This window comes from Acinonyx jubatus, chromosome A1, assembly GCF_027475565.1.
Source record: "Acinonyx jubatus isolate Ajub_Pintada_27869175 chromosome A1, VMU_Ajub_asm_v1.0, whole genome shotgun sequence".
In the NCBI taxonomy this organism is placed as follows: Eukaryota; Metazoa; Chordata; class Mammalia; order Carnivora; family Felidae; genus Acinonyx; species Acinonyx jubatus.
In genome coordinates, this window is record NC_069380.1 from 174,545,617 (window position 1) to 174,562,901 (window position 17,285).

Below are 17,285 nucleotides of genomic sequence, written 5' to 3' on the forward strand. Positions count from 1 at the left end.
TCTTCTTGTGCCCTCAAACTGCTGCCAGGGCTTCCCATTGGCCAAGCCCAAGAGGAAGCTGAGGACAGGGAGCCTGTCCCTGAAATCCTAACAGGCCATCCTCTAGGGCCAGGGCAGGGTGGCAAAACCTGGCAAGGAAGTTGGAGGGGCAAATGGAGGGGTGAATCCAAAATGAATCAGCACTAAACCATCCAGGAACCTGGCCAGGGCTGCCGAGAAGCATCCTCCCCAGGATGACCCTCACCGTCTTTCAAAGGCTGATCTCAGATCTAGGGTGGGAAGGAGCCCTGGGCTCTTTCAGGCCCGGAGGGGAGTTACGCAGTTTGTTGGAAAGAGCCCCCGCTTACTAGTGTGACAGCATTGGCCAGGCTCCCATCCATGCATCGATGTGTACATTCATTCAGACATTTGTTCAGCCAACATCTGAATATGACTCTGAGCCAAGCCAGGGCTAGGAGGCACTGGATGAAGAAATGTGGAACAGCCCCAGCCACCCTTAGCTTGTGAAATATGCCTAGAGCCAGATAGTGATGGGTTCCTTCCACCAGTCCTGTGAGTCCGCAGGCTGTTGTCAGTCACCTCCTCTGTAATACGGGTCAACCATCTTTTCCTCCCGGAGTTGTCTTGAGGATTCAAAGGGAACATTTTGGAAAAGCAGAAAGAAGGTTCTGCATCTGGCATGGAAGAAGTGCCCCACATTTGGGACTCAATGGCCTCTGTTACCAAGCACCCAACTGCCCCTCACTCGCTGACCACCCTACGCTGTTCTGCCACTCTTGCAATTATATTGTACTTGTATTTGTTGCCATTTTACTCCCTGAATCTCCGAGGCTCGGGTCTGGGTTTAAAACTGCCAACTTTTATACCCTGGCCAGACATTGCCGACAGCTTCACGTGCATCTTCACGCGGGGAGCTCAGCCCTGGTTGGTGGGCAGTCGTACCAGGCCCATTTTACAGATGGAGAAACTGAACCCGGAGAGGAGAAGCAACTCGCCCAAGGCCACAGAATAGACAGCGACAGAGTCGGAATTTGAACCCGGGAGCCAGGCCCTCAGATCCGGCGCTGGACCGCGACTCCCGAGCGAGCGCGTGCGGGAATGAGCCAGTGAGTGACTGGACGGCGGGTGCCCGCCCGTCCCCTCCCCCGGCCGCCGGGGCAGGGCGCCGGGACAAAGGCGCGGCGGAGGCCGGACGTGGGCCAGCCGGGTCCGCGCGCCGGGGGCGGGAGCGGGGCCGGGCCCTTTAAGGGGGGCGGGGCGGTGGCGCGGGGGGCGGGCCGGGGGCGGGCCGGGGGCGGGCCGGGGGCGGGCGGCGGCGGCCGGCCGGGCCCGAGGGCGCGCGGAGCGAAGGGCGGCGGCGGCGGCGGCGGCTCGTGCTCGGCCCGGGCTCCGGATAGCGCTCGGCACCCCGCTCGCAGCCCGCGGCGGCGCGCCCCCCGCACCCGCGCCCCCCGCACCCGCGCTCGGCCCCGCGGAGGACGGCCATGCCGCCGCGGCGCAGCATCGTGGAGGTGAAGGTGCTGGACGTGCAGAAGCGGCGGGTGCCCAACAAGCATTATGTGAGTGCCGCGCGGTCCCCACGCCCCCTCGAGCCCGTGCCCCGCCGGGGGCGACCGAGAGCCCCCCGGCTCTGAAAACTTCCGAACCGTCTGCTCTCTCCCCACCCTCTCCTTCTTTCCCCTCCTCGGCCCTGCTGCTTCGAGCCCGGGTCTCTCCAGCTCCTCCCCCTCCCCCTCCTCTCTTTTGCCCGGTTCTCCTCCCCTCCTTCCCGTTCTCCCGCCTCGCCCCTCCGCCGCTCGTCTCCCCCTTAACTGTCTTCTCCTCGGCCCCCCACTCCGTCCTGCCCATCTGTGGAAAAGTCTGGCCCAGGCAGTGTAGGGGACAGAGAGACAGAAAGAGGGGGAGGGGGAAAGAGAGAGACACAGATAGAAGCTCCTGTTCTCGGGCCGCCCGCCCTGTTCCTCCTTGTCCAGAGGCACTCAGACCCGCAGTGTCTTAGCCACAGGTAGCCCCTCTAGGGATCGCCAAGTTTGGCTCCGTCCTTTTGGAGCATCCAGCCAGCCTGAGCGATCTCTGAGAATGGATCCTTTGAGTGCCTGCACCGTGAAAAGGTTTAAAAAAAAAAAAGTCTCTGCCCTTTTTCTCCAGTAACTTCTGTTAAAAAATGTGCGAAAGTTTTCTCCTGGTACCTCCCTCTGTAAAATGAGAATCTTGTTTAGAGCTAGTGATGACTTGAGAAAATGGGCCAGTAACCTCATTGTGCAGATGGGAAGGCTGAGGCTCCACGAAGCTGCAGGTTCTAGAACATGGAGCTGCATTCAGGCCTTCCCTGCCTCTGGAAGGTGTGCCAGGGCAGGCGGTGACCCCCACATGGGAAACGGATTCTGCAGCAATCTAGGAGCTGAATCTGGGTTCAGGGGCCATGGGATCACCTCAGAGGTTTTGGGTGGAGGTATAATGGGTCTGTGGGATGTTGGGCCCAGGTGAGGCCTTGGGGAGGCCTCCCTTACTGGAGGGAAGGGGGCTCTGGTGTCTCTGGTGGTGAGAAGGGGGCAGTGGCAGCGCCTAGCTGCAGAGAAGTTAACCAGGAAGGAAAAAAGCAAGAGGGAGGGAAAAAATCCTAACAAAGAAGTGTAGAACAATGAATAGCAAAGGGCGTTGGCTGGCTAAATTCAGCTCCTTGGCCTCCCTGCAAGTCTTCTCTGGATCTATTTTCTTAAGAGGCTCATTCTTACAGAGCAGATCTATATGCCCTCCGTGAATAGCTTATAAAATCCTGAAAGGAGATAGCCGGAATCCACTCTGCACTCTCCACGAGAAAGGGTGTGCTGTGTGAGTCCGTATTGTTATTGGCTGGGCAGCCAGTTATTCAGCCCTTAGCCAGGCTGTGGGAAGCAATTTCCTGGACCTGTGGCATCCTTAAATAGAGTGAAGTTTCCCTTGATTCCAGAGCTGAGCTAAATTGTCTTTTTTTTCTTCTTCTTCTTCTTCTTTTTTTTTTTTTTTTTTTGTCAACTGTTTCAAATACTGCCAAATCGTGGTTTCTTGTTTGAGCTTGTTGAGTGTGTAACTGAGTTGCCTTTTTGGTATGAAGACAGTTTTCACCAACATGGCAACAAGAGGAAGTCTAAAATTCTCCATGCTGCCTCCCACCCAATCTGTGAGCTGGCAAAACCAGAATAGATACAGTCACCACGAAGTGGGCATCATCATCCACTAACTCTCTCCTGTCCGCTCCCGGTGCACACCACATGAGGCAGAGGTTCTTGAGCCCATTTGACGGATGAGGAAACTAAGGCTCAGAAAGGTGAGGTCTTCTGCCTGAGGTCACAGTCACAGGCAGAGCAAGGATGTCAATCCACGTCTGTTGGACATCGAAAGGTGGTGTTTCACCTGACCACTACAGCACTTTCTAGATCCCATACCTTCATAGTTTCCTGAAGCAAAGTCCCCTTAAGAACCAAGAAGTCTGCCATCATTTGTGATCGTCCTGCGGCTTTTCATTCCCTGCTTAGTCGGATCCATATCCACCAGCTGTTTGAACGTTCGGCCGCTTTAGGGGGCATCTTGCTTGCTTTTCCATCCTTTTTTCGGGGTCCTTTGAGACAAGTTACAATATGGATTTGGGTTCACATTGTGGCCTCAACTTGATAGCTGTGCGGCTTCTGAGCCTCAGTTTTCTCATCTGTACCTGGGGGGTGATGGTGCCCACTTCCTCGGGGGAGGGACCATGTGACACCAGGGCTGGCTTGCCATCACTGTTAGAAGCCTGCCTCCCTGCTCCATGGTGTCCATGTCACCCTGATTGGGAGTGTGCCGAGGTCACATGTGGAGGGATTTCACCAAAAACTTGTTTTTCTGCATGTGGGTTTAGTCACTCTTGTGACTCAAGGGGGCCCCCTCCCTTGGATCCAGCCTTTTGGGTTCGTCAGATGACATGGGGCGATGGGTTGAACTGAAGCCTGAGTTATCTACAGGAACAGGGCAGATTTAATGCCATGATGGCAGGGGACCTGAACCCACCAGAAACTGCCAGTGCCTCCCCCCCTCCTGTTCTCAAAACACATCCACCCCACCACTCTGGAAGAGTGTGGAGGCACCTATTGGCATAGGCCTAGACTCTCATCCCATTTGGTACCCTCCTCTCAGAACCTGGCCCAGCCATCCTGGAGGGAAAGCATGAGAAGGGAAGTTGGACAGTCCTGAGCTCTGCTGTGTGACCTTAGGCTGCTCAGTTTCTCTCTCTGAGCTCCAGCTTCTGTAATCTGCAAGCTGTAAATACTGCTGCTTCCCCCAGGACCGAATTTCTCACCTCAACCCTGTTGCCACGTTGAGCCAGATCATTCTTGTTGCCAAGGGCTGTCCTGAGCACTGTAGAATGTTTAGAATCCTCTCTGGCTTCTATCCACTAGGTGCCAGTGGCATCCCCCTCCCAAATTGTGACAACCAAAAATGTCCCAGGACATGTCTCCCATGGTTCCCCCCAACCCCCTGCCCCAACCATTGTGTTAGAATATACGTATCAGTTATGGAGAGTTCCGTTAGCCATGCCCCGTAATTTTCCACCCCCTCCTCCCCATTTGCAGCTACCTTGCCTACCACCTGTTCATCCCTCAGTTGCTTTGGAAGGAACAGGTCACAGGGACTATAGAGGTCATCGAGAAACTGCATCTGAGCTCAGGGCTGGGCCCCCTGTTCCACCTGAAAGGGCAGATCTCCATGATCAGGGTGACATCCTGTCTCTGCCCAGCCCCAGCCTCCTTCGCTTGTGGGCACAGACATCATCAGTGGGCCCAAGGGCAGAGCCACAGGTCAGGAGGTCTGGAGAATGCAGGGGCAGAAGCTCCCGGGGCCTCTGAGAGCCTAACAGTTGGAGAGGGGGTTTTGTTGGTGATAATATTGATAATAAGGATAGGATTATTTGGAGAGTCTCTCCCGGAGCCACCACCCTCTGTCAGAGGCAGGGAGAGATAAAGGCTTAGAGAGCTGCTCCATTTTTGTGCTGCCACCTTTCCTGCCCCGGAACCCAGGGCTTTCTGAATGAATGGAAAGGGGGCTTTCAAGCGCGATACCCTGGGAAGACCCTTCCCGGCTAGGTTGTCTTCTTTCTGACTTGAGGGGAGGAGGAAGTGCTCCCTGTACGTTTTGCAGGTTTTATTTGGATCACCCCATTTCCTGCACTGGAGCGGGATGTGTAGAAACCTTGGGTTCAGAAGACAGTGCTGTCTGCAGGAACTAGGAGATGCTGGCTTGCCTAATAGAGATCTTGAGATGTTAAGAGGAGCAAGACGGTAGTAGTCGTTACAACAGCAGTAATCACAACAGCTGAAATATGATCAGTCGTGGTGGGTCAGGCACTGGATTAAGCTTCTCTATATAATTAGTCATCATAACAGTCCTTTGAAATAGGTACTCTTGGGGGCACCAGGATGTCTCCGTTGGTGGAGCATCCGACTCTTGATCTCAGGGTCATGAGTTCAAGCCCCACATTGGGCATGGAGCATATTTAAAAACTAATAATAATACAATAGGTACTTTTTCATTATATTAATCTACTGTTTCAAATATACGAATACAGAAAGTATCTATCCACCATCCAGCTCTGTCAGAACTTCATATCTTGCCGTATTTCAGATCATTAATTTTGTTTGTTGAGAAATAAAACATGGCAGATGCAAAGCCCCTTGTGTACCCTCCCCAGCTCACGCCAACCCCCTCCCCCACCCAAGTGAACCAGTGTCCTGCATTTGGTGTTTGATGTTTGTCATTCCCATTTGCTTAAAAAAAAAAAAAAAAATAGAACATTCGGTCTATTAGATAGGATTTTCTTTCTCTAGCAGCTTTATTGAGGTATAATTTACATGCCATACAATTCACTCATTTTAAGCGTATGTTTGCTGATTATTTTAGTAAATTTACAGAGCTGTGAGACCACCACTACAATCCAGTTTTTTAACATTTGCATCAACCCCAAAAAGATCCCTTGGACTGGTCTGCAGTCAGTCCCCTTCCCACCCTAGCCCTTATGCCCCTTTTAACGTTTTTTACCTTTTTAACTGCCCCAAATCTTGCATTGAGTGTTTTAAAACTACATAAAAACATCGCCCTTTCAAGATCTATGCTGACGCACGTGGCCCCAGTTTCATTTTAACTGCTATTTAATATTCCACTTGAGGGGCGCCTGGTGGCTCAGCCGGTTAAGCGTCCGACTTTGGCTCAGGTCATGATCTCGTGGTTTGTGGGTTCGAGCCCCGCGTCGGGCTCTGTGCTGACAGCTGAGAGCCTGGAGCCCGCTTCTGATTCTGCTGCTCCCCCTCTCGCGCTCTGTCTCTCTCTGCCTCTCAAAAATAAATAAATGTACTAAAAAAATTTTTTTTAATATTCCATTTGAATATACCACTATTTATTCTAGCTCCTGGCGGGATCTTTTAGGGTGTCCCCAGCAGTTCAGATCTGTGTGGCTGCTTCCTGCACGTGGTGGAGTTGCTGGGTCAGGGGGTTTGTGCACTTTCAGCCTTTACATTTAGATGCCCCCAGAGCAGTGTCTATGCATCCCTTTGCTGCGTGTCCTAGCTAACATCCCAAATTGTCGGCCTTTTTAGTTTTTGCCAAGCTGATGGGTGCAGAATAGTATCCGACGGTTGGTGTGTGTTTGGATTTTTCCCTGCTTGCTGGTAAGGTTGAGCATCTTTTCACACCTTTGTCGGCCATTTGAGTGTCCTCTTCTGTGAATTGCCTGTTTTATCTTTTGCTCCTTTCTCAGAATATTGAGTTATTTGTCTTCTGTTAATTGGTACGATTTATTTATACAGTCAAGATCCTAATCCTTCAGGTAGTTATTACATTAAGGGTTCCTATTCTCCCCTTGAGACTGGAAGGGAGGGCATGCACCTAACTAAGGTCACACAGCGAGGAGTGGCAGCATGGGGATTGAGCCAGATACGTACGTGGTCTAGGAGAGGTGGCAACTGTGTGGTCCCACCCCTAAGCCAAGTGATGTCGGGTGTGTCACCTGGCTTCTGGACCCCAGTTTCTCCACCCTGCCCTTCCCCCCATCTCACTGCTCCCTCAGCCTGGATCGATGCAGCTCAGGCGGCTGCCAGCCCTAAACATTCTCACCCCAGGAAGCTCTGGGTTGATTGTGCCCCTGGAGTGATGGGGTGGCAGACCCTGTGCCACCAGTCTTGAAACCTTTCTCCCTTTGCCAGGCCCCTAGAGCCCAGGGGTCACTATTCGGAGCTGCTGATCACGCCCTTCTTAGGTATTACTGGCAATCTCAGCTCAGCCTGTAGGAAGCCTCTGGGTGGTGAGCTTGGTGGTCTGGAACAAATTGTGAATCTGCATTAGCTGCATTCAGTTTCCAGCTGCTAGTTACCTGGCACCCCCTTTTTTGCAGAAACATGCAGGACAGGGCAGCGAACTTGAGTGGAAAGAACTTGGGTGTTAGAGATGAACATGGCCTTGGCTGACTCCACCCCCAGCCTTAGTTTCTGCATCTGTAGAATGAGTACAGTGTCGTCCCCCTAAGACTGTTGTGTGCTGTTTTTGATAATGTATGGACTCTATCTGTACTCCATGCCTTCTGCCGGGAGAGGTAAATGCCAGTGACTAGCACATTTCTTTCATTATGAAAAGACCAAGGTTTTTTTGTTTTTTTTTTAATGTTTGTTTATACTGGGGGGCAGAGCGGGGGAGAGACAGAGGGAGACAGGGGATCCGAAGCAGGCTCTGTGCTGACAGCAGACAGCCTGATGTCGGGCTGGAGTTCACCAACCACGAGATGACCTAAGCCGGAGTCAGTCTCTTAACCAACTGAGCCACCCAGGCACCCCAAGAAGACCTAGCTTTGAGTCCTCTCCAAGCACTTCTGAGTTAGAAGAGCTCTCTGAGGGTATGTAAAAAGGGAGCTGGAGTGGTAATAGTCCTTACCTAAAGTGTGGGCAGTTATGAAGATTCACTCATGTCATACAATATTCAGTCTGAAGCATCATGTATAAGAGGCGCTTAATCAATCATAGTAGTCATGAAAAATAATATTGACAGTAATAATGGCCATGATCCAAATCTGTGCCTCTTTCCTACCTGCTGCTGTGAGGCCAGGCTACAGGTTCTCCATGCTCTTTCATTCAAGAGGCATTTCTAGGGTGCCAACCCCAGGCTGGACACCCTACGGCCACTGGCATAGGCCCTTGAGCAAGGCTGAGCCTTCCTATCTACTCTGTAGGTGGGTTCTTGTCATGCGCCCTATGTGGGTCACAAAGAAGTAGACATTAAGACCCCTCAGGTCAGCTTTTTTTTTGTTTTTAAATTAATTTATTTATTTTGAGAGAGAGAGAAAGCAAGAGCAGGGAAGGAGAGAGAGAGAGAGAGAGAGAGAGAGAGAGAGAGAGAGAGAGAGAGAGAGAGAATATCCCAATCAGGCTCTGCACTGTCAAACACAGAGCCCCACGCGGGGCTCAAACTCACGAACCGCAAGATCATGACCTGAGTACAAACCAAGAGTCGACACTGCACCGAGTGAGCCACCCAGGCACCCCTAGGTAGGCTTTTGTTTTCAATGGCTGTTGCTTTCTTCTGATTGAAAAATAGTGGACCTTATCAGTTGCATTGCCCCTTCCTGCTCTGTCTGGCCCACAGATGCAAAGAGCTAGATAGGGCATCTCAGCAGAAGATATCAGCCTGCTGATTATACTCTGGGCTTCTGCAGCTGTCTCAAGATCAAGGCGGGTGGGGCTCTCATATCTTCAGATTATTTACATGTCACTTTAGTTCAGACTTTGAACCTGTGTCATTCCGTGCTTCTGGTGAGCAGAGAAAGTACACCAGAAAGCCTGCGTTCAAGTCCCTGCTCCGCCACCTACCAGCAGTGTGACTTCAGACAAATTACTTACCCTTTCTTCATCTCTGTAAAATGGGAATAATAACAGTTCCAATATCATAGGGCGGATGTGAGGATTAAACAAGCCTAGCATCTCACAACTATGAGCTTTATTAGGAACATACAAACATAGCATCATTTATGATAGTAAAAAGTTGGTATCCACTTAAACGGCCGTCGCATGCTAGGATATCATCAAGATGGTAAAAATATATTCTGTCTTCTGTCATGGGAATATTAAATAGTAAAAGCTGGTTGCAAAACAACATGCCCAGGCTGATTCCCACCTGATTACGAATGAAGGATGAAAATATGTGTCTGTATAAGCACAGAAATATAGCTGATAAAATGTCACTTTTTTTTTTTGCTCATCTGTGCTTTTCTGTTTTCCAAATGTTCTGCAGTGAACACGTATTCCTGTTTTTAGTGAAAATAAAAAAAAACAGCAAATGCTCATTTTAAAAAATAAGCCGTGCCGGGGCACCTGGGTGGCTCCGTCAGTTGGGCATCCAACTTCGGCTCAGCTCATGATCTCGCAGCTCGTGAGTTCGAGCCCCGCGTCGGGCTCTGTGCTGATGGCTCAGAGCCTGGAGCCTGCTTTGGAGTCTGTGTCTCCCTCTCTCTCTGCCCCAACCCACTCGCATTCTGTCTCTCTCAAAAATAAATAAACATTAAAAAAAAGATTTTTTAAAATTTTTTTTTAAAAGAAGCAGTGCCAAACTGTGGGTGGCTCCAGCCGTGTTCCCACATCCTGCTGCCCCATCCTGTCCCGAAGCAATGGGGTTCTCCCGGCTCCTCAGAGAGCCTGCCCTCCCAAGGTAGGCGCTGGCCTCCGAGACTCTTCCCGCACTCCTGCTGCAGAGGGAGGTCTCTGGATGTGGCTTTCCAGTGTGAGAGCCCAAGACATGGAAAGAAATGAGTTTAAAATACCTCGAGGGAAGGCCTGAGCAGACACTTTTCTAGTTAAAATGCTGTTTGCTCTGCGGGTCCAGGCCCTCCTCCCATATCGCCTGCAGCTAAGGAGGGTTGGAAAGAATTGCAGGCCTGAGTTCTATGGTCTGCACCGAGGTCACTGGGCACAAGAAAGTTCATCCAGATTAGAGGGATGCCCTGCACCCCCCTCCCTGGGTGTTCATTCATTCGCTTTTAGCCCACCCCAAGGTGCATGGGGGTCAGCACGAAGTACAGTTATCACACTGCCAGAAAAGTACCAGGGGACCGCACCATTCGTTGTACTGAACATCTAGGACACTGCTATCCTCATTGCAAATGATGAGTGCTTTTTTCCTGGAGGGAGGGCTGTGGTAGGGGGAATAGTCTTGCTTTGCGTGACTCAGTTTTTTCCTTCGCCTTGGGGATGAAAGCCAGCCGTGGGCCACTGCAGCTGCAAGAAAGGGGGCCATTGGCTGAGGGTCCTCTCAGCCTGGTGGATACAAGCAGTGAGTCATGGGCACCCATCCCTAGCTGAAGGAGAGAAGTCCCCGCTTGTTAAGAAGGCCACGTGGCCGGAGGGTTGTGAGTGTGGCTTCTGCCCTCAGAGACTGAGTTCTAGTCTGAATCTGCCATTCACTCACTGTTGGCCTCGAGCCTTCTCCTCTGGGAATGGGTGGCTTTGGTGGCTTTGCAAATTAAGTGAGCTTTTGTGCAGAATGCCTGAGGACAGTACTGCTGGGACAGTTGTCCTTGGAGCTTCCTGGCCTGGGGTAATGCCCAGACACTGGGGCCCTGTGGTTCCTTCCCCAGAGCCCTTGTCAGCAGGGTTAGCCAGACCCTGGCTAGAGCTGGCATTGCTGCCCCCTGCCACGACATGGGAACTGGCTGTAATTGAGTCAGGAGGCTCGGTGTCTCGTAGTGGGCCAGTGGGCAGGGGCTTGTGTGGCTCACTCCTCTGGGACTCTCCCAGGAGCCCACAGGTCCAAGCTTTGTCACACATCCATCGTTCCTCCGCCCCCTTCTCCAAACTGCGGGGTGTTTTCCTCCCATACTTGCTGGCCTGGATGCAAGCTTGCAGGTGGGCACAGAGCCCAAGCGCAGGGCCCTCTTGAGGTGGTGAAGGGAGGAGAGACTATTGGTGCATCTATTGTGTGCAGGTGGACAGAGCTCTCCTGCCTGCTTCTCTGCAGGCCTATCCCAGGCCATCCTCAGGCATCCTTAGGGTTGCCAGATTTACCAACTTTAACAGGATGACCTGTTAAATTTGAACTTTAGATAAACATGCGATATTTGGGACATACTGACACTACGGAATTAATCATTTTTTATTTGAAATTCAAGTTTTACCAGGCATCCTGTACTTTGTCTGGCCGTTCCACCAGAACCACCACTTTCAAAAAGAAACAACAACCAAGAGACCTTTGCACTTTGTAGTCGACCATGTTTCTTGAGAATTCACTGAACAAATATAAATCCTTACAGGAGCCCGGCACTTTGACATGCAGGGATGATATACAGACAAACAAACCAGGAATTCAGACTTCAAGGAGGTCAGCGTTCTGAGAGAGACAGGTAGACAGGGTGTTTCGGAGCTAATCTGGAACTTGGGGAGTAGGCACTTGGGTTCTGGGGAAGTTGGACTTGGACGAGGCGGCATGGCAGAGGTGATCCAAGGCCGATCACAAAGCCGGGGAGGGATTCCACAAGTGGAGAAAGGGAGGGGAATTTCAGGCAGAGAACAGGAAGGCGAAGAAATGGAAACCCCAGCATAAAGTGTGTTTGAGAAAAGCAGGAGAGCTTTGAGTGACGGAGATGCAGCGTGCCTGGCAGGTGCAGGCCAGAAGGACCTGGGGGCTCCTGAGTGGGCCAGCAACCACAAAAGAATACAAAGAAAAGAATACAAAGCATGGACGCCACGCTCAAGAAGGCCATGGCCCCAGTATACATGGGCTGGGGGCCAGGGGTCGGCACCAGAGGTGTCCAAAAGGAAGTCACTGGAGTAGTCAGGAAGCTGGTAGTCAGGGCCCCTCCTGCTGGCTGGGTGGTTAGAAAGGCCTTTCACAGGAGAATGGAGGGGGCAGAACACAGATAAAAAGTGGGAGGATCTTGGAGAAAGAAAGCACCTGTCCACAGAAGGGCTGTGTGCAGTGAAGATGAAGTCGGGGTGGGAGGGACGGGAAGGAAATATTAGAGGGGACTGTGGGAGTCCAGCTCCAGGAAGAGAGAATCTGATTGGCCAAGCCCAAGATCACCTGGCCGTCCTTTGGCCCAGCAAGGGCCAGATATTGGGATAGATACTCCCCCTAAATTGCAAGCAGTGGGAGAGACAGTCATTGTAGGAGATTCAGGGTACTGTTGCTGAAGAAGGAGCTGGTGGAAACCATTGATGCCGGCCACATGGGTACTATTATTAGCCCATTTCACAAGTGTGGAAACTGAGGCTTGGAAAGGTGGAATAATTTACCCAGGATTGCACTCAGCTCTATGCTCATCATTGACTACAAATGAGAGTATAGTCTCTCTCCCCAGACATGAAGGGAAACATTGCCTTAAAGCACATAAGGATAATATTTTCTAGTCTGCTTAATTAAGCAGAATTGCATGGACCCCCTGCCCACTGCATTGGCAAAGACAGCTAGAAACCCACACAGTGGCGTCACCATTTCCTCCTCCCCAGCCAAGGTGTGAATCAGCAGCCTTTGGCTTCGGGCCAGCCTTGGCTGCCAGTCCCTTGCACAGATGTGGGTTTATTGTCTGCCCTGGCCAAGCCTGGCCCCAGGCCGGAGAGAGGCTAAGATAGCCAGGCAGCCTTTGTCCCCATGGAGGTCACCGTCTGTTGGGAATGCATCACCACTGCATTGGGGCCCTGATGGGGCATAGCATGGAGCTGTGGTGACAGGGAGGGGTCTGAGGCCTGGGCTGCCTATTCTTCACTGGGACAGAGAGGTTTGCTCTGGAGGGGGAAAGCCAACTGGCAGAGGAATCCTCAACATGGGTAGAATTCAGAGGGTCCTGAACTTGGAAGGGGGAAAGTTCATCTTTATTTCCATTAGCCTCTGGCCATAGCTTAGCATTGCCTTTCTTTGTGAACGAAGGCAGCAGCCCTCAGTAATGTTAGTAATACCTGGGACTTTGTCGCCAGAGGTAGTGTCGTATCACTTTATAGTTATTGCATGGATCCCAAAGATCATTCAATTATCGTCTGCTAGTAGTAAGTAGATCATTCACTAGTTCAGAATTGTAGTGTTACTCATCCTACCGCTAGATTTCGTTAATAAAGGGTACCTGTATTCGCCGTTTTGGTTTTTGAAACCCTTTCAATATATATAATTCAGTGTAATCTGTTTCATTTGAAATCCTTTGTGCTTTATTTTATTAATGCTAGATCATTCTGAGAAGTGGTCCATGGGTTGCGTGAGGTTGCCAACGGGGTCCTAAGCACAAAAAAAAAAAAAAAAAAGATGAAAAACTTCTGGGTAGAAGTTTCCAACTTTGGGTTTGGAAGCCAGATGGCATGGGTTCGACCCGGCTCTGCTGGTTCCCAGCTGTGTGAGCTGGAGTAAGCGTCTTAACTTCTCTGTGCCTCACTTTTTTCATCTGTAAAATGAGAATAAGAATGGCACCTACTGTGGGTTGTTTCACATAAAGGGTTTAGAGCAGTACCCGGCTGTGAAAGGGCTGGGTAGTTACCTGTTGGTATTGTCTTAGCATCATCATTATCACCATTACTTTCCAGACAAGCAACGCAGCTGATATGACTCGGGTGGTCTGGAATGATCGCACGTTGAGAAGCATCCTCTAAATGGACTAGCCCGGGATGCACCCCCTGAGATTTAAAGCAGTTTTCCTGGATGATTTATATATTCGGATATTCAGCGGTGTGGTAATTAAAGCGATGTCGAAAATAGCCTAGATGTTTGTCGTTGGAAATGTGATTAGATAAATGATAGATGGCCTTCGGTGGACTATTAAGGGTTCTTTAAACATGGTTTGTTCAAAGAATTTTTAACGAGATGGGGAAATGCTCACCATATAATGCAAGTGAAAAAGACAAATCGTATATACAATGTGATCTTCATTTCTTGAGTACTTCCGAAAAGAGTCTGGGGAAGAAATATGCCCAAAACAGCATTTCTGGTGGTGGAAACACGGACAGTTTTAAGACCTCAGACTTTGCTGTCAGGGCTTGTTCCCAGCTGGATTGCACAAGTGACTTGACCTCCCGAGGCCTTACTTCCTCCACTACAGAATGGAAACAGCGATACAATGCAGCCTCATAGGAAGTACATCTAGGCTGTTAGTCGTTGTGAAGAATTATATTGTTTTATATTGCATTATATTTTTGTGTGTTATCGCATGTTTCCCTGGAGGGGAGAGGACAGTGTAGTATGGCAGAGGCAGGAAGGAGAGAGGGAGAAGGAGGGGACCCTGTTCCCTTGCTCCCCCTTTTCCTGTCTCATGGACTTGTGTATGAACCATGAGAAGCTGGCAGAAAATTCCACACAGGAGCTCAAATTGAGGCTGGGAGGAATACTCTCTGCCAGATGCGCCCAGTAGGATATGGGGACAGGGGTGGCCAAGGATACTCACAGAACTTGACCCTTAGGAATCACTACGGTTTTTGCAGGAGAAAGGGCTCCTTGTCTGTACAAAGCTTGGAACCCACTTCTGTAGCCAACCCCCCCCCACCTTTATCTGGTGCAAGAATCCCTCTCTCCTTATGACACCTCTACTAGGTGGCTGTCCCCAGGGTCTGAGAGCTTGGTCCTTCCACATTCTCATCTAGTTGTTTTCTCCTCCATGTCCCCAAGCCCAGTGGGACAAGATGAGGCCAGACTTAGGGGTAGGGGGCAGTTGTTTAGGGAGTATTCTAGATTAGTTGGCCTCTTTCTGCCTGTCACCCAACCAGGGCACCCAGCTTTGATTCCGAGGCTCTCAATGGACAAGCACCATTGCAGTGTCCATATATTGGGTCCAGTCATCCATTGACGTGTCTTCTCTCCCACGGGTCCTGAGTCCCTCATAGTCCAGGGCCTTACTCAGGACAGGAGCCACGTGTATTCCTTGAAGCCATAACTGCTTGGGCTCTCTCAGTCCCAAGGTCCCATGATTCTAGGGCGATGGCCGTTGACATTGTTCAGCTGAGACAATCAGATTCCTCCTGACGACCTCCTTTTGCCACCAGACCAAGCCTTTTGTCATAGCTGTTAAGGCACAGGCTTTGGAGGCAGCCAGACCTGGATGCAAATCCCGGCTGTGTCATTTTCTAGTTGTGCAATTTTGGGTGGGTTACTTAACCTCTTAGAACTTCAGTATCTTCTTCATTTATAAATGGAGGAGTCATCCCAGTACATGACACATAGTAAACACTCAAGAGAAAAGTAACTGTAATTCTTAGTCTATCTGGAAACAGAAGGAATCCTCTAACCCTCTGGGATGCTGTTAGGTTGAACCCTATGAAATTGTCCATTTTTTACCCAAATGGCAGTTTCACTGGGTTCAACCTAATGATATGAATTTGATTTGGGCTTAAGGAACTCGCTCTGCTTGCGTGGAAGGGGATTGGTGTTCACTACTATACCAGACATGTTGCAGACATTATCCCATCATATGCATTACAACAACCCTGAGAGACAGGAAATACTTTTATTAGCATCTCTGTTTTACAGACGGGGAAACTGAGGCTCCTCAGTAGCTTGCTTGAGGAAGTGTTTTTAGCAGGATTGGAACCCATGTCTGTCCAACTCAGAGTCTGTGTGGTTGGCATTGTTGCTGTCTTGAGGCTGGGCTGCCTGTCCTGTGTGGTGTCGCCTCACCTCGTTGCTGGAAGAGCTCCCAGCATTCTCTTGGGCCCCCTGGCCCAGCAGCTGGCAGATGTGGACCAGAGGCTCCCTGAGATGTCACCTGGGGGACCCCACATTTCTGACCCTCAGACTGTCTCCGCTTCCACAGTTTTCTGCTGCAGTGCCTTTGGCCTTGGTTGGAGGACTGGAGGGTGATAAGGACTTGTGTCAGTTATCCTTCCGAACTTTGGGAGTGTTCTTCCCAAGCCCTCCTGTTCACCTGATTCAACACCTAGATCCTGGTGTCTAGACTCTGGATCCAGGCACAGTGTCCCCTCGTCCAGTCCTTGTCCACAGCCCCACTGAGGCAGAGCCAGAGTGGCCACTAGAGGCAGGAGGCCAGACAGGGGGCCCTTGCAGAAACCCAGACTGGTGACTGTGTTGGCCTGAACTAAATAAGGCCATCGGCTTTTCCAGAGTCAGTTACCCCATCTATAAAATGGGGAAGACAGTAGGTCCTGCCCCATAGGGGAATAAGGATTAACTGGCCTGAGCATGGCCAGTAGTAAGGAAGTGCTCCTTAAATGTGAATCTGTGTGGTTGTTTTGCTGTTTTTCATTAAGAGGGAGCCCCTGAGAGACTCTAAGGAGGAAGGAAATGCAGTCAGATGCTGTGTTTTAGAAATATCCCTGTTGAGGTGAGCAGAGGGGCAGGAGGCCCTGGAGGGAGCAGCCGCTGCATCCAAAATGAGGTGGCCCAGGCCTGAGCTGAGGCTGCATGGTGGAGGAAATAGCCAGCGAGGAGGCAGCATGAGCCAGCGGGTTGGGGAGGACCCAGGATGAGAGCTGGCTGCCAGATTCTTTGCTCTGTCTTCTCTCCTACATCTTTCCAGCCACCCTGGCCCCCATCTCCTCCTCCACTGAACTCCCTCCCAGCTTGGAGGTCCCAAGTCCATGTGACCTTGTTTTAGAAGGTGCCAGACTTCTGGGGTCTTCTGATTTCTGCAGGATCAAGAATAGCCAGGCACCTGCACACATTTCATTGCCTTTGTACCCACTAACTGTAGATTGGGGGAGAAGTAACAACTATTCTTTATTGAGTAGCTGCCGTGTGCCTGGTGCTGTGCTTAGAGCTTTGTATGTGTTGAATCAGCTGATCTTTACTGTCATCCCATGAGGGAGGCACCACTATTACCCCCATTTTACAAATGGAGAAGCAGGCTGAGATAGGACTTGCCCAGGCCCATGCAGCTAGGAGGTCACAGGGTTTGAACCCAGGCTTCGGGCAGGTCTGGCGGGGGTCACACTCTGGAGTTTTCAAACACACCCCAAATGTACTGTGCAGCCAGGTTTGCGAACCTGTCGGGGACAGTAGGTATGTGGTTGGGGCCGTGCACTGGTTTATGAGCCCATGTAATCTGCACATTAGAGAGCGCCTGCTGCTCACAGGCACTCTTTGACTTCGCATATGTGGCCTCATTTACATTTCAAAACAGAGACTTGTTGCCCAAAGTCACCTGGCTGGTAAGTGGTAAAGCAGGATTCGAGGTCGGCTCTGATGTTCTTGGGAGCCAGGGGAAATGAACATACTTGCTTATGGTCCCTGTGACTCCTTTTTACCTGGTCTTCTTGGTTAGGAATGGGCATTCTGAAGTAAAATAAATCTGGGTTCACATTCTGTCATCCTCCTTC

At 50.8% G+C, this 17,285-nt stretch overlaps 1 protein-coding gene across 1 annotated transcript in view; it reads left to right on the forward strand.

The window, feature by feature from the left end:
• The first annotated feature begins 1,328 nt into the window (after positions 1-1,328).
• Positions 1,329-17,285, forward strand: part of SH3PXD2B (SH3 and PX domains 2B) — a 104,242-nt gene continuing 88,285 nt past the window's right edge. Inside the window, exon 1 of the mRNA XM_027034522.2 lies at positions 1,329-1,559. Coding sequence (XP_026890323.2) covers positions 1,485-1,559 — 75 coding nt within the window. The 5' untranslated portion in view covers positions 1,329-1,484. The remainder of the gene's footprint in view (positions 1,560-17,285) is intronic.